Here is a 25,765-nt window from a genome sequence, read left to right as displayed (position 1 = left end):
TATAATAACAGATGTGAGAAAATTTGCATTTCATTAAACATTAATTAACTGTTAGGATAAATAACCTGTAAGCCTTATGGAGGTGGGAATTTTATTTATATTTAAAGAGTGATTAGATAAGTATTTAGAAGAAATAGTTAATGAAGAGGGAAAGCAATGGGTAAGCTGCCCTGATACTGAACTTCATGTAGGGTATTATAGCTTAGCTGCCTACTTAAAAGTTATAAAAGAAGTGGGGGGGGACATTGACAAAATTGGATTGTTTGAAGCCAGCAAGCACCCCAGATGGGACCCATGCTGGCTCCTGATTTCCTTGATATTACTCCTTCATTTAATCTCAGTGTCAAACTCACCTATAGATTTGTAATTTTTTAAATTCTGGAAAGCTTTATTGCCACCTTGTGAATACACTATCATTCTTACAGTTCTGTTACTATATTTAGAATTAACTACTAGATATTTTATAACAAGATACTTTATAACAAAGCCAAAAAAATTTTGTTGATTCTTTTCACAATGTTTCTCTTCTATAAGGGTCTGCTTGAAGAACTTGAAAAGGGAAAAGAATCTGTAGACAAGCTAACTATTTTAGCTCAAGGATTGTTGACTTCTCATCTTGACACATACATAAGAAACCAGTTAACTGTCATCAGTTCACGTTATCAAGTCAATATAAATATGGCTAAGGCAAGTATTTGCTGAATTTATCTATGAAAATTAAATTTTATAATAAGATAAATTTTGCATGCAGTAATTATTCTAATCACTCCATGTAATTAAAGTACTAACAGTAATAATAATAATAATAAGGAACTCCAGAAAGTCGCAATCCTGAACACCTGTAGGAAAGTCAGAGAGTTCCTCGACCAACAGTAACACCAGACATAACAACAACCACCCTGTGTACTTGGTAGTAATATTCGTCACGAGGTGGGCAGCCTGGAGTCCCCAATCAGGGAGAAATAATATAAGAGTAATAATAATAATAATTAATAAATATTATGATAAAAAGCAATAAAAATATAGTTTTTTCTACTAAATTAATTATTCTTACTTGCTAGCTTCTCTTATATGTGTAGGTGCCTCAGTAGCCAGGTGGGAAGGAGCAGCAGTGCGTAGCACACGCTTCTTGATTAGACCGGGGTTCGAGCCTGTCACCACCAAACACGGAGGATGCGGAAAGGTCAGGGAATGACTACCGCATATCCCGGAGCAATATGGCCTTAGTTGCTAATGCTCCTAAAATCCAAATAATAAACAAACAAACATCTTATATGTGTTGTAGTCAAAAAGTTCTGTGACTATCAATTACATTACATGCAGCTTCCATTCAGTTGTTACTCACTTCTACCACTTATGATACAATTATTGAAATCAGTCTTGAAATTCTTCTGATGTTGCAAAATGCCAAGCTTCCTTGGTAGTAGTGGTGGTGGATCACTTTGGCATTGTTATTGTAGTTCTGGCCCCTGAATAGAAAAATATCACAGGGTGAAAGGTTTGGTGAGTATAGCAACTTCTGAAGAATGATGCAATGGCACATGTAACGATATCGAATCTTGAACATTCCAGGCATATTTTATGAATTGCTACTTGTAATTTATGCAAAATTTTTATTATTATTATTATTATTAGCCATATGGTGCAAGGAAGCCTGAGGCTTATGCTGCACCAGCCAAAAAAAAAAAAAAAAAAAAAAAAAAATCCTGCATTACCCTGAGAGAAAGAAAGAGAGAGAGAGAGAGAGAGAGAGAGAGAGAGAGAGAGAGAGAGAGAGAGAGAAAGAAAGAAAGAAAGAGAAGTAGAAGGGAATCACCAAGAAAGCAAGAAAGAGAATAATGATGATATCCAGCTTAAAATTTTGTATGTATCATTCCATATTGACAGTTTCACCATCCAGAATGAAATCATAGTTAATAATTCCTTTTGGTTAAAGAATATTTCCATCATGACCTTCCCCTTGGACCTGTGACAACACCTATTACGATAAGAGATTGCTGATTTGCAATCTCTTAAGCCTTTCTTCATAAGAGCAAGAAGTACTCCTTCCAATAGCACTACATCCTTCTTTAAATGAGCCCTCCAGTCCTGTATACAGTATTATCATTAGCATTTAGCATTAGTAGAGGCATTTGATGCAAGAAAGCAAGCTTATGCAGCATCAGCCAAAAAAAAAAAAAAAAAAAAACCACTTCCACTTCACCCCTCTGTTCGTTCAAAATACCTGTCCAGCTGAGCCTTAAACTTATTTAGGCTATCAACCTCCACCACAAGGGATGGCAGTCTGTTCCACCAACCAACCACCCGCTGGCTAAAGGCAAATTTCCGCATGTCTATCCTACATCTGTCTTTCCTCAATTTGAATTTATGCCCTCTCAGGTGATTATTCTGAGCGAGAGGAAGAATCCCATCATCATTGAGCATGCTCAAACCACTCAAACCAGTACTCAAAGTGTGGCCTGACCATTGCCTTATTGGTGCATTATGGCCTTAGCTGCCAATGCGCCATTAAAAACCAAACCAACAAACAAACCATTGCCTTATACAAGGGAATAATCACCTCCTTATCCCTGCTACAAAAATTCCTATATATCATTGACAAGACACCATGAGCTACTCTTGTAGACTGTCTGCATTGTTCAGAAAACTTCATAGCTGCCTGCACAATTACCCCCAGGTCCTTTTCATTCTCTACCACAGTGTTGTTACGTTACTCTAGGGTTACTGCTCCCCATATGTAGTACTTTACATTTGTCAATGTTAAACTTCATTTTCCACCTCTCAGCCCATCTGTTCAACTTTTCTAGATCCTGTTGCAACAGCGTACTGTCATTAGTGTCCTTAACAACCATGCAACCTTCGTATCATCTGCAAACTTGGACATTAAGCTTGATATACCATCATCAATGTCATTTATAAATACAGAAAACAACAATGGAGATCAAAGGGTGACAAGAGTAATTACAGACCTGTTAATTTAACTTCTCTTTCTTCGAAAATAATGGAGTCACTAGTTAAAGAAGTAATGAAGGACCATCTAGACAGAAGTGCAGATTATGCTTCAGTCAGTGCATGGGTTCAGTAAGGGGAAATCTTGTTTCATGAATTTGATTGGATACTGCGATGTAGTAACAAAGAAACTTATGCAAGAAATAATTTTGATATCATATACTTTAATTTCAGGAAAGCTGTTAATACTGTTGCACATACATTATGTATGTGCACTAATGTTACTAGTGGAGTCCCACAGGGTTCGGTGTTGTTTTGTGTATTTCAATATTATCAATGATATTGAAATATCAATCATCATTTATTGATGAAGGTATATCGGGCTTAATGTAGAAGTTTACAGATGATAAAAAGGTTGGCAGGGTTGTTAATGACGGTAATGGCAGTGTGCTACTGCAACAGGATCTAGAAAATTTGGGCAAATGGGCTGAGAAGTGGCAACTGAAGTTTAACATTGAAAAATGCAAAGTACTGCATATGGGTAGAAGTAACCCCAGAGAAACGTACCAACTGTGTGGTACATTTCTCTGTACCAGCTTAGGGTGGTAGAAAATAAAAAGACCTGATAGTGATTGTACAGTCAGATATGAAGTTTTCTAAGCAGTGCAGACACGCTACCAGAGCAGGTCATGGGGTATTGTGAATGATATACAAGAATTTTTCTAGCAGGGAAAAGGAGGTGATTATCCCTTTGTATAAGGTAATGGTCAGGCCATGCCTTCAGTACTGCATACAGGCCTGGAGGTCTCATTTTAGGAAGGATGTAGAATTTCTAGAACGAGTACAAAGAAGGGCAACAAGATTGGTGAGGGGAACAAAGGGGTACTCTTACCAAGAAAGGCTTAAGTCCTGCAAATTGCAGTGGCTGGAGACTAGGCACCTGTGCGGTGATCTGATTGAGGTGTATAAGGCCTTGAATGGGTTGAGCACATTGAATTCTGATGGGATTCTTCTGCTTGCTCAGATTATGAACCTTAAGGAGCATAAATGAAAGTTGAGGAAAGACATTTGTAGAATAGATGTTTGGAAATTTGCCTTTAGCTAGTGGGTGGTTAATTGCTGGAACAAACGTTTAGATCGAATGGTTGTGTGAAATTGGTATTTTTTTGATTTTTTTTTTGGCTGATGCTACATAAGCTCATACACTTGCTTTCTTGCATCACATGCCTCTATTACTATTACAAGACTGCTATACAAATTATTATTATTAGCTACGTAGTGCAAGGAATCCTGAGGCTTTTGCTGCACCAGCCAAAAAAAAAAAATTCCCGAGTTACCCTAAGAGAGAGACAAAAGTAGAAAGGAATCACCAAGAAAGAGAAGAATGATGATATCCAGCTCAGGACCCTGGGCGTGCCAAGCCCATACTCACCAGAAGTGAGTCTTGGGGTTAAATTTGTAGCATTGTGACATTAAAGTCAAGTTACTGCAATGGATAAATGGATGATTGAGTTATCAATGGACACTACTCTTTGTGGACTAATGTAATTAGTGGAATCTCACAGGGTTCAGTGCTGGGCACGTTGTTTTTTTTTTTTTTTGTATTTATTAATGATATTGATGAAGGTATATCAGGCGTAATGTCTAAGTTTGCTGATGATACAAAAGTTGGTAGGGTGGTTAATGAAAGTAATCAAGATATACTGCTGCAACAAGATCTAGAAAATTTGGGCAGATGGGCTGAGAAGTGGCAACTGAAGTTTAACGTTGACAAATGCAAAATACTGCATATTGGCAGAAGTAATTCCAGAGTAACATACCAATGTGCTGGAATGGGTGGAGAGCAGAGCAGCAATATTGCTGAATGGAATGGAAGAGTGGTCTTACCAGGAGAGGGTTAAGTGCTGCAAATTGCAGCACTTAACTTGAGACTAGACACCTGCAGGGTGATCTGATCGAGGTTTTCAAGGCTTGAGTAAACTCAGTGCTGGTGGGATTCTTCCTCTTGCTCAGACTATGCACATGAAGTGGTTTAAATTCAAATTAAGCTAGAGTGTTTGCAGATGAGTTTTGGATTGCCTTCAATCAATTGGTGGGTGATTGCTGGAACAAGCTTCTGTCTGTTGGTGTGGAAGTGGATAGCTTGAATAAATTCAAGGAAGAAATAAATAAAAGACCACCATAGAAACTATTGGAGAGGATGGATGTGAGAAATTGATTCCCCCCCCCTTAATACCATATAATCTTGCTTCCATGCTTTATTTGCCATACTAATGTAGCTAAGAATTTTCCAAAACCTTTATGAGTGTGGGTTTGGGGATGAGAATCAAGAGACATTTTGAGCATGGTATTTCTATTCAAAGTAATGGAACTGAAGTGGAGTTTATTGCTACTTGCCCAAAATCTAGCATTTCTGTACAAAGGTCTAAATAGCAATACAAATGGCCCATTCAAACTATATTTTTGGGAGGCATGTAATGGTTCATACCATGTACTCGCTGGTGAGTTAAAATGCTACAAACTAAAGATTAGAATATTTAAGCCCCTTATCACTCATGCCCCTTAAAAGAATACACCTACTTGCATTTCATGTGATTAATTAGATTCCCTTTTTCTATTATAATAACATAAAACCTTACTGCCCTTATTTATTCATCCCTCCACCATTCAGGGTGGGTGGATGTATGACTTATAGTTGCTGGATAAGGAGTATTTCTGCACTCCAGTTAAAAAAAAATAAAAATTAAATAAAATATAATTTTTAGCCTTTTTACATGAGTGTGACTGAGTCATGTTATATTGATTTTATGAACATTTTTTGTGCAATTTACCAATTTCCTTCAATTATTGTTTTTTACAGTGCTAATATAGTGATTTATTTCCCATTTTGCATAATTACATAAGAAATTATCATGATAATCATGTTGCTTATTCACATTTAAAACTTTAAGTAATACTGCTTTTTGTTTTGGTATGTTTGCTTTATTTTATTTATTTATTAATTTTTGCTTTGTAGGATGTGGCTAACAAAGTCGGACAGCATTATGAACAACATAAAACCTATAAAGATAAAGTTAAAGACAGCAAGAACTGGATTGATAAAATAACACTTACCCTTAATGAGATTGGAAAGGCTGAAGCTACCAAAGAAGCAATAGAAAAGCAAATTCTTAAAATTCAAGTAATTTTATTTGAATGCTAATTATCCATATTTTATTTATGAAATTAAAATTCTTGTAATAAATTAAGATAAGTTTGACTCATTCCACAGTGAAAAATAAAGTTCAGTTTCTGCAGTTAGGTTGTAAAAGTTTTTTATATTAATATCTGTACTCAACAAATATTTTTTCTCCAAATTTAGAAAATTTTCGATATTAATATTAACAATAAAATTATATTGAAATTTATTGAAAATTTCAATTTTCAATTCGTGAACTAATGACATTAGTTCACGAAGAGCAGCACCCATTGATTACCACCCTCTGTCTTTTCCCACTCAACCATCCTTTTATCCATTATAGCACTTACCCTTAATACCATTCTGCTCCAATTTGTACAGTAGTTTTCCATGTAATAGTGTCAAAAGCTTTCCTGAAATTGAAGTATATGATATCAGAATTATTTTTTGCATTCAGTTCCTTTGTAACCACATCATAATATCCAATCAAATTTGTCAGACAAGACTTTCCCCTAACAAACCCATGCTGTGTCTGAATTATTGCAGCAGTCTTGGCTAGATGATCCTGCAATGCATCTTTAACCAGTGACTCCATTATTTTACCCGGAACAGAAGTTAAACTAACTGGTCTGTAATTACTCATGTCACCCTTCGATCCCCCTTTGTGAATTCGGTATACATTTGCATATCTTCAGTCCATGGGGACCTCCCCTGAATCCAAGGATGCTCTCATAATTATGGTTAATGGTTTTCTTACATCCTTTGCCGTCTCCTTTAATATAACTGGATAGATCCCATCCACCCTAGGTCCTTTCTTATGTTGAACTTCAACAATTTCTTCCCCACTTTGTTATTACAAAATCATTCAGTTATTAAAAAATCATTAAGCACCCTGCTAAAATTTGATAACCTTCTGGCATTTTCAAACCTTAATAACTCCTCATGTGTGAATGTAGATGCAAAATACTCAGTCAGGTGCTATCAGAGCAAGATCATCAACATTTGAACCATCAATATCAGGTGGGAGACACACAAACAATGCTGAACACATGATGTTTCTCTTCCCTATAGTAGTAAGATATATGTATTATGGGTAAATTCAAAACCCTGTGGAGGTAGAAATTGTGGTATGATGTGAAATTTTAATAATTATTTTTGAAATCTACATGTGAACAGCTGATATATTAGTGGAGGTAAAAAATCATGTTGGCCAGTATAATTAACAAATTATTTTCATATTTACAATATAATTCATTTGTAACTTTAAACAAATAAATTTTTGTGAGCTATTTATATATATATTTATTTTTATCTGTTGTATGTAATAGGAAGTAATAAAAAGACAAGATGAAGTTCAAGCAATGATCCATTCAGCTCTGGCTGCTGGGGACAAAGCTCTTCGCACTACCCATCCCTCAGGAAAAGAGGCTATCACAACAGAAATGCAAGAATTACAAACACAGTGGGATAGGCTTCTCTTCAAGATATCAGAAGTCAAGGTGAATTTCATTAGTATTAACTTCTTTAATGTCTAATATGAAATTGTTCTGAAATATAATTTTTTGTGTAATTATTATCAGTAATGCAATAGTTCAGAGAAATCCCAGGATGAGCTAATAATTTATAACTTTCTGCTGTTTTTATATAATAGTGTTTATGTTGAAATAAAGTTTAATGAGAAAATTAAATTTATTTTTAAAAAAAATTCTGCAATTACATTAATAAAAGAATTAATGGATTATTAATTTTTTTAAAGATTATCCAGGTCTAGGAAATCTAGAACGATATTTAAATGTTTTATACATTGGCGCTAATGATATTAAGATTAGGAGACCGGCGGAATTACTTAACAAGTACAAGTCAGTGCTGAAAAAAAGCTGTGAGTTAGGTTGAATTTGAAAGTGTCTGCAATTCTGCCCAGACATGATAGGAGGGAGTATATGATGAGAGCCTTGTTGATCAATTCAGCCCTGAAGAGATTGTGCAAGGCCCAAGGGGTAGAATTTTTCTCAGCCTGGTCTGTACTTGTTAACAGGAAAGACTGCTTCTACAGGGATGGGATACACTTAAATAGAAAGGGTGGAAGAATATTTGTTGATGCTATCGAGGCACTGTTAGGTGGGTCGGAACACTGCTGGTTTGGATGGGATACATGGACTATTAGATTAACAGTAGCTGCCTGGCATAGGTGAAAGCGATTCTTGCACTGCTTCTATTGAAATGCAATTGAGCAGCAGCCTGGAAAGCAAAGCAATGGGGATTTCCAGGACTGCTGGGAGTCATAGTGGGAAAAAGTAAATACATGGGCTGTGTTAGGGTAACTAAGAGTAGAAACAGGTGCATGTATACTTGCATGCACACCAATTCTAGGAGTATAGTTAATAAATTTGATGAGCTTGAAGTGCTAGTCAAGACATCAGAGGCAGATATTGTTTGGATATCAGAGACGTGGTGTCACACAGACATAAGCAGTGCAGAATTGGAATTTGGGGAGTACAATGTGTACAGAAAGATTAGACAGGACAGGAAGGGAGGAGGGTTATGCTGTTAGTTAAGAAACACATAAAATCTAAGGAAGTGCATCCAGCTGATGTTGGTGAACAATCAATGTTTGGTGTGACCTAAGCACTGGGAAAGGAAAAATGAGAGTAGGTTTGTGTTATAGGCCTAATAAGTATAATGAGCAGTTGTGCAGAGAAATAGAGTTGGCCAGTAAATCAGAGTGTCTCATAATGGGGGATTTTAATTCTCCAGAGATTGACTGGAATTTGTGGGTTGGTCACTCACACACTATCAAGGCTTTTGTGGATTTATTGGATGATTATTTTCTACAGCAGCAGAAATGCTGCTGTAGAAAACAAAGAATGTTCAGGAGGCAACAAGAGGGAGTAATACTCTTGATCTGATTATCAGTAGTGATTCTTCATACTTTAAGAATCTGCAGATAAAGGAACCACTAGGTGGCAGTAATCACAGTGTGCTGAAGTGGGATTTACTCAAAGAGGTAACTACTATCAAGGGTAATGGGAATGGTTTTTGCTTTCATAAAGGTGACTATGGTGGTCTGAGACAGTGTTTAAATTCTGTACAGTGCGACAAACTGATTATGTTACCAACAGCAAATTCAAAATGGGACGCATTCAAAGAATTAATCTTGGAAGCTACTAAGCTTTTCATGCAAACAAAGAAATATTGTTCAAGATTTAGGCCAAAATGGATGTCAGATGAACTAATTAGACATGTGACAGAGAAGAAAAATGCATGGGATACGTATGATAGATATAAGCTGGTCTGCAACCAAGTCAAAGAGGCGGTTAGGCAGGCGATAGCAGATTATCAGAAATCTTTGGCAAAGGATGCAAAGAATTCTTTACTTATGTAAACTCTAGAAGGAAGGGGATGAATCAGATTGGTCCACTTGATATTGATGGTTCAACTGTTGATGATCCTGCTTAGGTAGCTAACAAACTAAATGAATATTTTGCATCTACATTCACACATAAGTAGTTATTCAGGGAGGGAAATGCCAAAGGTCTATTAAACTCTTGTAGTAAGCTAGATAATCTTGTAATAACTGAGAGTAAAGTGGAGGAGAAATTGTTGAAGATAAACATAAAAAAGGCACCTGGGGTGGATGGGATCTATCCAGTTATATTAAAAGAGGCAGCAAAGGAAGTAAGCAAACCCTTAGCCATAATTATGAGAGCTTCCTTGGACTCAGGGAAGGTGCCCATGGACTGAAGATATGCAAATGTGACTCCAATCCACAAAGGAGGATCAAAGGGAGACACAGGAAATTATAAACCTGGAACAGAAGTTAAAATAACTTCTGTTCCAGGGAAATTAATGGAGGCACTGGTGAAAGAAGCATTGTAAGATCATCTAGACAAGACTTCAGTTATAGCTTGGACACAGAATGGGTTTGTTAAGGGGAAGTCTTGTCTGACCAATTTGATTGGATACTATGATGTAGTCACAAAGGAACTGTATGCAAAGAATAATTTTGATATCATATATTTGGATCTTAGAAAGGCTTTGATACTGTTGCATGTGAAAAATTCCTCACAGATTGGAGCAGTGTGGCATTGGAGGCAAATTGCTGCTCTGGATAAAGGAATGGTTGAGCGGGAGAAGACAGAGAGTGGTAACCAATGTACACATATTCTTCATGGACTAATGTTATTAGTGGAGTCCCTCAGGGTTCAGTGTTGGGTCCATTGTTGATTTCTGTATTTATAAATGATATTGATGATGGTATATCTGGCTTAATATCCAAGTTTGCAGATGATACGAAGATTGACAGGGTTGTTAATGACACTAATGATAGTACACTGCTGCAGCATGATCTGGAAAGGTTGGGCAGATGGTCTGAGAGGCGGCAAATGAAGTTTAACATTGATAAACGTAAAATGCTGCATATGGGAAGCAGTAACCCCAGAGTAACATATCAACTCTGTGGTACTACACTGACAGTGGTAGAGAATGAACATACGTAACATTTATGGACATACACAACATAACAGAGTCTATTTCTTTAAAAGACATTGTGCATATTATTTGCTTTATCATTATTCAAAGTTAGAATCCCACATTTTTATCTAATTGGCTGTTTTATTTGCACTTTATTGTTACTTATGTTTCAAATTTTTGGATAATCTCATGAATATAAAAGTAATTATTGTGAATGACTATCTTTTTAATGCAATATTTTTCATCACTTTAATTTTTTATAATCATTATACCTGTGTATATGTAGGTGACTACATATACACAGGTATAATGAATGTATGCATAAGTAGATTTTTGACTTGGAAGCTTGTTTTTTTTTTTCAAATGAAATGTATCAGAGGGGGGGGGGGAAATGCATCATGCGCAGGTCTCCATTAATATGTGATTAGTGCTTTTCTAATCATGTTATCTGTCCTTATTTGCTACTACTGACATATAGAATGTTTTCCTGCACTTTCAGTGTGTGCACAACACTGCTCTGGCTCCTTAAAATATCCCATTGGCTATATAAGTCTGCTTATTTTAATGAAGAGAAGACAACTGATAAGTTTTACAGAAGGAGTAAAGAAATTTTAAGCACTTTAAAATTTCAAGTATAGTTTGGTCTCTGACATGGAATATTACATTGGATCTATGCATAAATACCAGCCATAAAGTAAAAGAAACTGTAGTGTGCTTAATTGAGTCAAGAGAGGTAGGCAGTGATAGAAGAACTGATAGTTGGGTTCCACTTATGAATAGTAAGTGAAATTAGTAAAAGTGAAAAAGTGAGGTTAATAATGGTGAGTAAGCGAGATTATTAAAGTTTTTGATACCATTTCTCATGAAAAGCTAATTTAGTACAAATTGAGATTAATGGTAAGATACTGTGCTGGGCCATGAAATGGCTAAAAGGTAGGAAAATAGGATTGCCATAAATTTTTATTCTTCAGGGTGAACATGTATAATAAGTGGAGTGGTCTTTCAGGGCCCTCTTCCTCCTCATTTTTATAAAAGATACTGACAAGCCAAAGCAAGCTGTCAAAGTTTGCCAATGATTTGAAGGGTGGGAATTGTTAAAAATTAAAAAATTCTGTGTTGCTTCAAAAAGATTTGGATGTGTTGCATATATAGTCTGGTGTGAAAAAACACTGCAGAAGTTTAATATTTCTAAATTAGTTATTCATTTGGAGAACAGAAATCCTGGAGCAATGTATGAACTAGGATAGAAGAATTAAAATTGTTTTAGGACAAAAAACACTTAGAGGTTATGATTCAGTTAGATATGAAATTTTCCATTTGGCATAAACAGGTGGCTAGGAAAGTACATGGTGTTCTGTCTATGACTTACAGCACCTTTGCTAGTAGGGAGAAGGATGTCATTACCACTTTATGTGGGATGATAGTTATAGTTTAGACCACATTAGAAATATTATAGAAATATTTGGAGACTGCACCTTAAGCATAGAGACAGTTCATAGAACTTCTAGAGACAGTTCAAAGAAGATTGAACAGTATAGTGATGAGTGTAAATTGAGCACAAATAAAGAATGTCTTAGAAGGTATGGATTGCAAAATTTGAGAATTAAACATCTGGAGGGAGATCTGATTGTGATGTATAAGGTACCAAAAGATACCTTAAAATGGGTAAAATGATAGTAAAGGCTGCTTTCCCTTGTAGATGAGACAAGAACCAGGGAGCACAAATATATGAAATTTCAGAGAATAACAGAAGACTAGATCTCATTAAATTCACCTATGGCAGCAAGTTTTTGAACAATGGAATAAATTGCCTCCCAATGCAGCTGAGACAGTGAGTCTAAGTTCAAAGTGTAATGCGATGGTTATCTTTTGGAAAAAAATAAAAGCAGTATGAATATTCAGTTTTATTTTATTATTATTATTATTATTATTATTGCTTTATATTTTTTTGGCTGATGCAGGAAAAGTCAGTTCCTTGCATTTATTAATACTAATTGTAAAGATCTAAATGATTTTTTAATGAGGAGAAGATAGCTGATAAATTTAATGGAATGAAATTGAGAGATTTTAAGTAAAAGCAGTTCAAAACCAATGATATTCAAGTGAGTTCAGGTACCCAACATAGAATATTAGAGTGGGGATATCCATAAGTACCAACCTTAAAATGGAAAGAAGTGTGCAGTTGAGACAGGAAAGGTGGGCAATGATTGAGACAGCTGATAGTTGGGTTTCATTGAGAAACAGCAAGCGAGGTTTAGAAGATTGTAGATAAAATGGAGTCACTGAAATTGCAATTGAGTAAAAGTGTATTTAAAAAATAAATTTGGTTAGATGTGGAATAATACATGAATAATTCTTGATTATTCAAACCAGACTTTAAGAATATATGTATTATTACATAAAATATTTAAAATATACTGGTTAAAAGCATTAAAAATAAAATCCTAGTCCCCATCTTTCATATTCCAGTAGTTTTCAAATCATTAACCATTTAATTTAATTTTGTTCAATTAAACCTGTTTAAATGAGCCAGTAGTTGAATTTTCAAGTTGTTTTAATGATTATTCTCCTGGTTGGAAAATGTATCACCTGAAGTTTGTTTTATGTCATGGGTGAAAATGATTCTAGAACTAAGGGACATAAATTCAAGTTACGGGGGTAGAAGTTTAGACTGAATTGCAGGAAGTTTTATTTTAGCCAACGAGTTATAAATTACTGGAATAAGTTACCTACATGGGTAGTTGAGGCTGACAGTTAGGGAAATTTAAAGGTCGGCTGGATACCTATAGGAGGTGGGAAATTAATAAGCTGTTTATTTCCTTTTCTTTTATTAATTATTTATTTTATATACTATTTTACTTCTTTTTTTTTTTTTTGACTGGTGCAGCATTAGCCTTAGGCTTCCTTGCACCATATGGCCAATACTAATACTATTCCTGTCTCCCCATCCAGTAATTCCTGAACTGGAGGTTAGGTTAACCTTGAGGTATTCAGGAATTACTTCCTTTCCTTTCCTACCCTGCCCCACCCTACATATACTTTCCCACATACATATGCCATTCAAGCTGTTTTAAGATTTTATGATTTTATTTTTAGTGATTTTAACCAATATATAGCTGAAACATTTTATCTAATGTTTTAATGCATATTTTAATCAACGTTATTTATATTTTAATCAACGTTATTTATATTTTAATTACACATTTTTAATAATAATAAATACAGTGGTACCTTGGATTACGAGTAACTTTGTATGCGAGTGTTTTGCAAGACGAGCAAAAATTTTTAATAAATTTTAACTTGATAAACGAGCGAGGTCTTGCAATACGAGTACAGTCAGACCTCGTATAACACGTGTTTACACTACACGAATTCGATCATACACGATTTATAAATAGGGGAACGATATCTTATATAACACGAACCGAATTCGCTTATGCACAATTAGCCTTTGTGTTTACAAGAAATGGCAGTCGAACGCAGAATCACCCCCAACCGAATGCAACCCGATAGGAATGAAGAGAAGATTTTGAAAATGTATTTATGGTTTTTTATATCAGTGAAGGGGAAACACATTTCACCATAATAACGTAAAAACCAACACAATTCCAGCTATCGGTATAATCGCAAAAGCAATTAGATCGAGTTTACTACCAGTTTATAACAGATTCACTCGCAGAAACACAACAGGAAATTGTTTTTATTGTTTTATGGTAGTAACCCCTAGAAATGTGCTTTAGTAAAATGTGAGGTGTTAATAGAGTTGTCTCTGCCTTTACGGTGTTGTTTATTCAGTTGCTACACGCGCAGCTTTGTTTATGTGTATCAAGCGTGCCTCCTCGTTTTGTAATTGTGCTTTATTCCCTAAAAATTAGTAAAATAATTAAAAGGTGTGAAAAGGAAGCATCCTGGCGAAGACACTGCAGATTCAGAGAGAAAAAAAAAAAAGCAATATCGATAAACAGAGGCGGACTGGGTCAAAAATTCTTACCCGGGAAAATTTATAGTGGCCTCATACTATGGTTTATGGCCAAAATCACACCGGCCTCCGGCCCACCGGGCTACACGCGTGCAGCTTTGTTTATGTGTATCAAGCGTGCCTCCTCGTTTTGTAATAGTGCGAGCGATGAATCTGATTTCCGTGAAATCCTCAAAAGGAGGCAAAAGCAAGTGTCATTGGAAAGATTCCTTGTTAAAGTCGCACAAAAAGATAGCAGTGATTCCGTTAGAGACAGTGAAAGTCGTCCTACCCAATAATTAATAAATTCGATTGCTTTATGTATATTAAATTTAAATATTAAAAATATAAAAAGGTATGTATTTTGTATTAATCATTTTTACAGTATATGAATATTTTTGAGTTTTGGAACAAATCATCTAGGTTTCCATTATTTCTTATGGGGAAATTCGCTTTGATATACGAGTGCTTTGGATTACGAGCACGTTTCTGGAACGAATTATGCTCGCAAACCAAGGTACCACTGTATGTTTTGAATTCTGATCAGAGTAATAAAGAATTATTCTTGTATCCATTTCTTGGTTAGACCTTGACTTTAAATGAGTTTTTTTTTTTATTTAGTTTGAATAGTGATAGTTATTTGAAGCAAGACTTTTGCAATAGAATATAAAAAAATTAGTCATGCCACATAGATTTCCACTTTACAATACAGATACAGAGTAACTTATCATTTTTGATAATTATGATATTGCTTCTGGATTACACTGTCAGACATACCATGACTTACTTTTTTTTTTTTTTTTGAAATTCTACAAGTGTTAATTTAATCATTTAATTTAATTATACCTATTTAAATGAGGCCAGTAGTTGACTTCTTAAGTAGTTCTAATGATTATTCTGCTGGTTGGAAAATGTATCACCCAAGGTTAGTTTTATGTTATTTAATCTGCATAATTAATTTTTTTTTCTTTAACTTTCCCTGTAGGTAAACTTGGAAACAGCCCTACTCCAGTGGGCAGATTATAGATCATCTGAAGAAAGATTATCTCAGTGGTTGCAAGATTATGATAGAAAATTACAGCAAGTTAAAAAGATGAAAATATCACCATCTTCTAAAGAAAATATTACACAGAGAAGAGCCAGATTGCGTAAGGCTAATGTGAGTTGAATTTTTTTACGATAAATTTATCATAAATTGAATGTCATTATGCCACTCTGCTAAATAGTGCTATGTCTGTAAAAGTTTTTAGAATTATAATATTAATTTTGGGGATAGTTAAAATTTGATCTTGACAAATGAGATTTTGGAGATTGGTGAGGTGTTATAAAAGTCAGTTTTCTGGTAGAAATACATCATCAGTATTGCCTGCTACTGTAATATTCTGAGAGTCATTTCAAAAGCTGAACAATGTACATGTTATCTGATGGGATGAGGAGTGTTTTTTCCATAATAATGAATATCTTTGTACAACAGTTGTGATTGCCAAATATTGAAATATATGGCTTGGGGGCACTGCAGCACTCTCTCTATAATGTAGAGTTGATCCCATATGACTGCTAACTTTTTGGAGCTTTGCAGACACAGATTTGCAATAATGCTGATATCATCCTATAGACTTCTTTGAGAATATATTATCCTGATAATACTCATTGCAATAAATTTACAACTATTACAATAAACAACTGCAATGAGTTTATGCAACAAACCTGTTTACAGTTACAACTAAGTGCTGGCTACCAATCCACAAAAGAGGCAAGTCATGTTTTTCTGGTTTTCTGTGGTCTGTTGGTTGGTATTCATAGCCACAAGTAAGGAAGTTGCAGGTTTAAGTGCATACACCATCACCATGATAAATGCACAGCTCACTTTGAACTGTGACACCAAATATCTGGCTGCCTACAGTAATTAATTCAATATGTATGCAGCTGCAATGAGTATGTAAACTGTTCTGGCCTTGGCCACATCAGAAAACTTTCCCATTTTTAAAATATTTGCTCCAGTCATTGGTGTACTTATTGGTAGAAGGGGGAACCTTTTTCATTCCCTTCCCCCTAATACTATGGCGCTGCTCAATATAGTAAAATGTAGTTTAAAGTACTGTATGCCCAGCAGGAGAATGATTTTATCTAATGTGTTGTGAAATGGACACTACTTGCAAGAATATATTATCCTGATAATACTCATTGCAATAAATTTACAACTATTACAATAAACAACTGCAATGAGTTTATGCAACAAACCTGTTGCATAAACTCATTGCAGTTTAATTTTATTAATCTTCTTCTTTAAGAGAAGAAGATTAATAAAATTAAACACACTGTTCCATGATTTTTATTTACGTAGATAAGCAATAAACACTTTACTAGGTACATGACATGTGTGCTTATTCTTATTTATTTTTTATTATTTTTACCATTCAAAATTCCATTGCCGTTTTTTTGAAATTCAAACAGGCATAATTCTGTAATCTGACACATTTCTATGAATTTTTTTGTTCTTATTTTGTTTCTGCAATGTGTACCCAAATTTTTTGCACTTGCTTTTGAAATACCCTGTATAAATGAAATCATGGGCATTACTTAAAAATAAAAGTCAGACTGACACTAACTTTTCAGCGCCTCCGTAGCCAGGTGGGAAGGAGCAGCAGTGCATAGCACATGCTTCTTGATTAGACCGGGGTTCGAGCCCGTCACCACCAAATATGGAGGATGCGGAAAGGTCAGGGAATGACCACCGCATATCCCGGAGCAATATGGCCTTAGTTGCTAATGCTCCTAAAAACCAAATAACAAACAAACAAACTAACTTTTCAGTGTGTGTATTCTGTTTGGTACCTGAGAAGATTTTAGGTCAAATATAATTCCATATACTCCACTTTTCCCAGAAGCATTGCTATAAACTTGGAACAGTACTGAACCAGTTCATGTTGTTTGGTTACCCCATTTTCCTACATTTAATATAATACATCACCTTCTCTAGGAAGTAATGTCTTATGTTATTTTTAATATCTCCTCACCCATGAACTGCATTAAACTCAGCAGAAAATACAGAAGTGAATTACCAAAGAGAAGATCAGTTAAAACTTTTAATCTGAACTAGAAAGCTTATGTAAATTTAAGGAAGGGTTGGGCAGATACCTGGAGGAAACCAAGTGAAGTTTTTTAAGGCTGATGTTGAATAAACCTGTCTTCCTTGCATCAAAATTCTTTATTAATACCAGTACCAAGACTGCTTTGCATATGTTTTTGTATAGAATTACTTTTTTGAGTTCTTAATAATTTAATAATTTTAATAATTTAATTAAATAACTTAATTTAATTACTTAATTACATTTTAGTTATGTAATTTAATTTAATTTCTTAAGAGTTCTTAAGTTATAATTATTTTTTAAACAGTATCATGATACTACTTGGAAATTATTCTAATTTTTAATACATTTAATTTAATTTCAGAGTTTAGTACAAGACATTGAATCTTTTGAGCCAATGATTGACTCCATTAACACAAAAGCAGAACAACTTCAGGTTCAAAGTACAGCTAGTGAACTCTCTGATAAATATCAGAAATTAGCCCAAGATGCCAAGGTAAGTGATCTTATTGATAAATTTCAATTATTTAATATATGAGGGGCATTTAAAAAGTTTATGGCCTGAGTATGAAAGGGTAATAGTATACTGTTAAAAATTTCTGTATTTAATGTATAATACTTCAAATAGTAACCCATTGGTCCTTGAGGTTGTCACAGACATTCTTTCAGATATGCCAGACAAGCTGTACTTGCTACCTGGGAGTCTAAAACGCTGATGGAACTGATATTCAGGTGACACTTAAGTCAAGTGGACCCAATTTCGGCCGAGGTGTGGCGCCCACACCACATGAAGGAATGCTGCCCCTCTATGTTACCAGGCAGTACTAGGTGGTAGATGACTCTCATCAACCACCTCAATACCACCACTTTGCTTATTGGAGGCTTGAAGTGGTGGAACCCATGTTTAGTCTCTAGAGCTAAGTTCCGGTCAACCCTTCCGTATCTCTTCCATCATGCAGTATGATTGATGACTTTTGAGGTTATGATGAACATTGTTGTGGCGAGATCCAATATTCCTTACATTTCGAGGGTACAGCTCTAAAACAGTGTTTGCAGGCCGGCCGCTAGTTAGTACACCGAACCGAACCTATTGGTAACTCTCTAGTGGGCTTCCGGATCAGCTAGTGTATAATCTTGCTGCCTCTACTCTGCCAGATAGTGACTGGAGGGAGTCCGAGTAGTGTGTATGTGGGGAGCATTGTCGAGGCCACGTTATGTCAAGGATCTGGGTATATTCTTACCATGTGTACGCCATATCCAAAAATTTCATTACTTCATACAGCATGTCCCACCCACTTTTTCTCACTATTGAATACATCACATGCATTTCTCTTTGCTGACACAAGTCTCATTAGTTCATTTGACATCCATTTAGGCCTATACTTTGAACAATATTCCTTAGTTGGTATGAAAAGCCTAGTAGCTTACAAAATCAATTCTTTAAATGCTTCTCATTTAGAATTTGTTATTGGTAATATCATCAGTTGGTCCTACAATATAGAATTTATAACTCTCTGAGACCACTGTATTGACTTTTACAAATGCAAAAACCCTTCCCCTTCCCTAAATCTGGGCTTAGATTTAAAATAAAATCTAAGCCCAGACACCCTGCTTGGGAGACCTTCTTTGATCCACATTGCAGAAATATCTATTGGAATCGTCAATAAGCAAATCAACTCCTGGGAATCAGAATGCAAGACTTTTTAGCAGTACATAATCTTAATAGAGACAGAGTAGCACACTGGCCAGTTCACACCCCTCCACCATGGGATGAGCATATCCCAATATGTGACTTCTCCTTTCAGAAATGGGATAAAAGAGTGATATCTGCAACAAGCTTCCAATGGTTACATGCACCATATAGAATTCAATTTTCTGGCTATATTCCAATATACATAGATGTATATTGAAATATTTAGTTATGTCTTTGAGTAAATTCCACATCAGCACACTGTGATCACTGCCTCCTACTGGTTCCTTTGTCTGCATAGTCTTAATGCATGAAGGTAAAAAAAAAAAAAAAAAGGTAAACTGCAGCCATTATCAACCCACTGCAGGATGGAAGCCTCCTCAACAATTCATGCTGAGGGAAATGGACCATAATCTGTCACGCTGATCCATTGCGGATTGACAGATTGACTATATTTATCAGTCAGGGGTTTGAACCACGGTCTACTCAAAGAGCATGTGTTATTGCACTCCTGTTCCTGACCACTCAGCTCCCTCTGGTTGCCTCTCAAACATGTTGCTGTAGAAAACAATCATCCAATAAATCCACAAAAGCCTTACTAGTGTGCGAGTGACCAATCCACAAGTTCTAGTCAGTATCTGGGAAGTTAAAATTCCCCATTATAAGGCAGTCTGATTTACTGGCCCACTACATTTCTCTGTACAGCTGTTCATTGTACTCATCAGAGTCATTAGGTCTATAATACACTCCTACTCTCAATTTTGCTCTCAAAAATGTTATGTTCACAGAAGCAAGCTCAAGTTTCTCATTAAAAAAATTTGAAAAGATCTTATTTCGAAGTTTCGTATGAATTTAGTATTAAATATTTACTTTTCATATCATAATTATATATATAATATAACGTAAATGTAATAAATATTTTCACGAAGTCCTGAGAGAGACCCCATAATCTACACCAGTTTATCTCTGTGTGCCATACAAAAATTATAATTTTCCAAATGTGCTGTGGCATGAAAAAGTTTGGGAAGCACTGCACTGGACCACCTAGTTAGGATAGAAGCCAATATCAGAAATGCATTCATTAGATCACAACATATGGTTACTGTATTTTTTGACATTGAAAAAACTTTTCATACCACATGGAGATATGGGATCCTACAAGACATGCACCATGCTGGAATCAGAGGCAGTCTTCCTACGTTTATCCAGAATTTCCTTATGAACAGAACCTTCCAAGTCAAAAATACAAACTTCTTTAACCAAAAACTACCAACAAGAAGAAGGCAACCTACAGTGTTCAATCTTGAGTGCCACATTGTTTGCCATAAAGATTAATTCAATCACACATCAGCTTCCTCCTTCAGTGTCACATGCACTTTATGTCGATGACTTTAGTATCTCTAGATCGAGAAGCAGTTGTAATGTGCAATCAACCAACTAAGTGGGCACTAGATAATGGATTCAGAATCAACACAAAAAAATAATATGTATACATTTCTGTCGCAAATGAAATCTCCATCCTGACCCTGAATTAAAACTAGCAGGCCAGAATATACCAATACAGCCAAAAGCAAAATTTCTTGGGCTAATCTTAGATAGGAAACTCACATTTGTGGAACACATCTGGCAGCTATATAAAAGCTGTACAAAACATCTTAAAATCCTTTCATTAACAGCATGGATAGTAGACAGATATTCCTTATTAAACCTATACAAAGCACTAATTATATCAGAGCTGGACAATGGAGCCCCAGTGTATGATTCAGCACGAAAAGCAGCTCTGAAATGGCTGTACCCACTTCATAATGCACTATATATAGCCATTGGCACCTCTCATCCCTCTGCCATATATAGTCTCTATGCCAAAGCCAAAGAACCACCTTTAACTCTTAAGCGACAACAACTGGCATTGGATTATGTATTTAAAATAAAATCTAAGCCCAGACACCCTGCTTGGGAGACCTTCTTTGATCCACGTTGCAGAAATATCTATCGGAATCATCAATAAGCAAATCAACCCCTGGGAATCAGAATGCAAGACTTTTTAGCAGTACATAACCTTAGTATAGACAGAGTAGCACACTGGCCAGTTCACACCCCTCCACCATGGGATTTGCATATCCCAATATGTGACTTCTCCTTTCAGAAATGGGATAAAAGAGTGATATCTGCAACAAGTTTCCAATGGTTACATGCACCATATAGAATTCAATTTTCTGACTATATTCCAATATACATAGACTCAAAAATGAACACTTTATTGGGAGCAGCAGCTGTATTTCCAAATATTACTGTAATGCAACAATTACCAAAAGAGTGCATTGTATACACAGCAGAATTGTATACATTAAAACCTTAACTCATGTACAAGGTATGCATTACAAGAGAAGTGTAATATATACAGATTCCTTGAGTTCTTTACAAGTCATGCAAAGCATAGGTACACCCAAACACCCACTCCTTCGGCACATACAACAAATACTAACTGGCTGTGTCATAAATGAACACGATGTACATTTCTTTTGGATCCCAGGAGATACGGGGATTGCTGGAAATGAAGCAACAGGCAAATCAGCAAGAGAAGCCATACTGCAGACTGGACAAGAAATTTAAGTACCATATTTCAATTACAAGCCTGTGATAAGGTATACTTGTCAGTTGCAATGGCAAGAAACTTGGAATCTACAAACCACAAAGAAACTGTACAAAATATAGCCGAATATTGAAAACTGAATTTCTAGCACACAAAAATTGAGAAAAGAAGAAACAGTACTGGCAAGACTAAGAATCAGACATACCTATATTATACACTTATTTTTTTTGCGAGCAGAAGGACCACATGGTGCCAGACTTGTCACAATATAACTAGTCCATCCAACATATATTAATAGACTGTCCTACATGTGCAAATGAATGTAAACAAGCCTTCAAAGATGTTTATAGGACACATCACACCATTACCCTAGCAGACCTCTTTAATGATAGAGATGACTTTACAGATGTTTTTACCTTCCTTAAAGCTATTAATTTATATCACATCATTAAGGAAGTAAACACAAGCAACACACTAACTCAACGAAGTATGAATCAGGCTAAAGGAACAACTCAAAGCCAGAGTGAGTCAAATTGAAAATCTGAAACACATCATATCTTATGAACTGGTTCATTATGACCCGCATAGTTCATAAACCCCAGTACAACCAACCAACCTTTATTCCGTATAGTCATCCATTCTCACTGAGATGTGAAATAGCTTTTCTCTCTTCAGTGGAATGCTCTTGAGCACTCTGAAAATATTTTCCATATAGCTGCATTCAGCTTCGGAAAAAATGAATTCTGGCAGAGATAGCAAGACTGTAAGATGGATGTGGAAGCATCACTCATCCATATGGTTCAGTCACAGCTGTTCTCTTATGATTTTTCATATTGTCATATGGAAGAAAACCCAAGACAGAAGTTAAGGTCATGTCTTTCAAATTTTTGGGCCCTTGTTTTGGAAGAAATTCTTGCATTAGGTAAATGAAGTAGTCATTACCTGAGACATTCTCTCAGTTAATATGCTCTCACCAAACCATAAGCAATAATCAATTCTTCCATTTTTAGCTGTTGTTAGTGACTTTTTGGATGAGGTAGGGACTGTTTCTCCCATATATGGACTGCAATTTTAGTTCTACTTCCAAATTGAAATCCAAGTTATCCATAGCAAGTCCACTTCACATAATTCATTCCCTTCAATTTTATAATGATAACCATTAGTAACCTCTCTGTCCATAATATGAGTAAGTAGGTATCAGTGTGTAAGTTTGTATATATTTAGTTTTTATACCACATTCAGACTCTAAAAAGAACTTGCAATTTAGTGTTGATTTAATTCTAAATTTCTATTTTTGAGTTTTGTGTCTTCAACCTATAAAGAAAATAAACCTTTGTTAATGTATTATGCAGGGAAAAATTTTTTTTGCTCACTTTTGTTTTAGTAATTTCCTTCCACTCTCATATTAAACATGTTCTTTACTGAAGAAGCAGAAATTTTGAATGGTAATAATAATTATTAATTTATGATTTTCAATTAACCTGCATACTTTCAGTTTTATTTGTTTATAATAGCCTTCCTGGATGTGATTTTGCTTAATGGGCATTTATTTTGCAGAATTAATGTAACCTCTCTCTCTCTCTCTCTGAAACTGATTCTTAAAACACTTTTAAGAGTATGAAAACTGTTTCTTTTCAAAATAAGTTTCTAGTAATAGCTGTATTATTTGAGCATTAGTTCAGCATATAGATGGTAAAATCAAAGAAGTTTTCTCTATAGATTGATTTGTTAACCTTTTATTGTAGTCATCATCATCATCTTTCATTGGTACTTTTTATATATATTTTTTGTAGCAATATTTGGATGAACAAAAAACTCAAACAAATCATATTCAACAATTCATGGATTCCTGTGGAGATTTCTATCATTGGCTTAATGGTGCAAAAGAGAAACTGAGTAAATGTGCCCAACCATCTGGAGATAGAGAGGTTTTAAGAGACAAGACAAACAAAATAAAAGTAAGAAATACATCTGCTGTCTTTGTAACTTATTAAAAAAAAAAAATCTAAAATTGTATTTATTATAACCGTTTATTTTGTCTGAATTTTAGAATAGATACAAAATCATATTTAAACCAATAACTATATCCAACACACTAGTAAATTATATAGAACCAGTTTATTATAAATGCTAACAAGTTTTGTGCAGGCCAGTACTGTGGAAAGTTTTTTTTTAACTTGCCATAATATAGACTCTATTGTCTTTTGTGATATAGTTCTCCCATCTGGAACATTACACACAAGCAGAATTTAGTAATGACAGTACAGTGCATTGGGATAGCACAGTTTATTTAATTTAATATTAGTATCAGTAGTGGTAAATGATGCAAGAAAGCAAACTTAATAAAGCATCAGCCCCCCCCCCAAAAAAAACACCACCCTTCCCACATCGTGATAATTTGTCTAGATCTAATTTAATAGACATTAACTAGTTATATAGAGATACCTATTTTTTTTTCTTTTTTTGGCACTCTGTGGCTCCTTCCTGTGTATTAAATACACATGAACATAATATCTGAAAATTGAAATTACTAATTACTGATTACAACAGCCACATTTTGGAAAACAGTCGATAATATAATGCACTGAAGCCAATTCCTGATTACTTTCTAGATGGCTCTAGTTCTGTGTGGCTGGGAACTTTGTGGAAGGCTCTAGCTCTCTATGGTTTGGAACTTACTAGAAGGCTCTATCTGTTCAAGGTCCTCCCAGAATATAGTTCTCCTTTGTCTTCACTCAGCTTCATTGCATTATGATACTGACTGTGCTCAAAATATAGCTGTTGTAATTAGTAATTTAATTTTTAGATATTATATTCGTATGGATTACCTTCAGAGGAAGGAGCTACTGAGTTCCAAAACATGAAGTATTTCTATGTAATTAATTAATATCTTTTAAATTATCAAAATTATGCTATCCCAATGTAGTGGAGTGTTATCATTACCAAAATTATTGATCCCTGCATCACAGTAATGTCTTTTAGCCTTAACGCTTTAAATACAAGAAGAAGAAGAAGGCAGTCATGTAAAAAATGTAAACACTGATTAGGGTGACCATATGTTTTGCCTAATTCTGTGAACAGTTTGTTTTGTTGAGGAAAAATATATATATATATTGCAAAAAGAAGTCACCTAACAGGTCTGTGAATGTATAATGATAAATTGCACTCTTCCTGTACATTTTGTTACTGGCAATCTGGTTTGGGCTTGTTTTTCATGATGTGGCATTTGTTGCTGACAGTTCTTGAATATGTTCCACAGTTTAGATACAACTCTATTTTGCAGTGAAGAAACAGATTAATTCAGCAGTCAATATATCCAATATTGATATTTTTTTCTAAACTATCATGGCATGTGTGATTCCCTTCAAGGGGTCCACAGGTAGAGCTCCATACAGATGCTTGACTTGATTGTATTAATATTTTAATTAATTATATAAATCTTTCCTCCCCTCCCATCTTGATGCCCATGACTGCAGTTCAGACAAAAAGCATACTTGGTCACTGAAGTTTGTTACTGCCCCAATGAAGACACTTATATACTATAAGAATTCCATATCAGACTGGTAAGGTGTGTGTGTAAAGATGATGCCTGATTATAGAGTCACCCAGTAGACCAGCTTACATGACAGGGAACTGCTATTGGTTTTTTATGGCATATGTCATTTGGGTTTCTGCTCTCCAGGTTTGTGGAGTATAGAGGTTTGGGATAAAGAGGGTTTATTGTATGAAGAGGTCCAACAAAGTAGGTAAAGGACCTTTGTAGAACCATTAGTTGGCAAATGTCTGCATTAAAGTTTATTATTATTTTTTTTTATCTGTAAGTGTATTGAAGTCCTTA

At 35.1% G+C, this 25,765-nt stretch overlaps 1 protein-coding gene across 3 annotated transcripts in view; it reads left to right on the top strand.

The window, feature by feature from the left end:
- Window positions 1-25,765, top strand: part of LOC150084856 (muscle-specific protein 300 kDa-like) — a 1,257,473-nt gene that overhangs the window by 336,991 nt on the left and 894,717 nt on the right. For all 3 annotated transcript variants that reach the window (XM_090376651.1, XM_090376652.1, XM_090376650.1), the window contains 6 exons: window positions 535-687; window positions 5,966-6,130; window positions 7,456-7,626; window positions 15,541-15,714; window positions 18,009-18,140; window positions 23,721-23,885. In XM_090376651.1, the coding sequence (XP_090232777.1) occupies window positions 535-687; window positions 5,966-6,130; window positions 7,456-7,626; window positions 15,541-15,714; window positions 18,009-18,140; window positions 23,721-23,885 (960 nt within the window). The remainder of the gene's footprint in view (window positions 1-534; window positions 688-5,965; window positions 6,131-7,455; window positions 7,627-15,540; window positions 15,715-18,008; window positions 18,141-23,720; window positions 23,886-25,765) is intronic.

Source organism: Mastigoproctus giganteus, chromosome 6 (genome assembly GCF_048544385.1).
Source record: "Mastigoproctus giganteus isolate SK-2022 chromosome 6, ASM4854438v1, whole genome shotgun sequence".
Lineage (NCBI taxonomy): Eukaryota > Metazoa > Arthropoda > Arachnida > Uropygi > Thelyphonidae > Mastigoproctus > Mastigoproctus giganteus.
The sequence above is the reverse complement of the archived record's forward strand: the minus strand, read 5'-3'. Positions and strand labels throughout refer to the sequence as shown.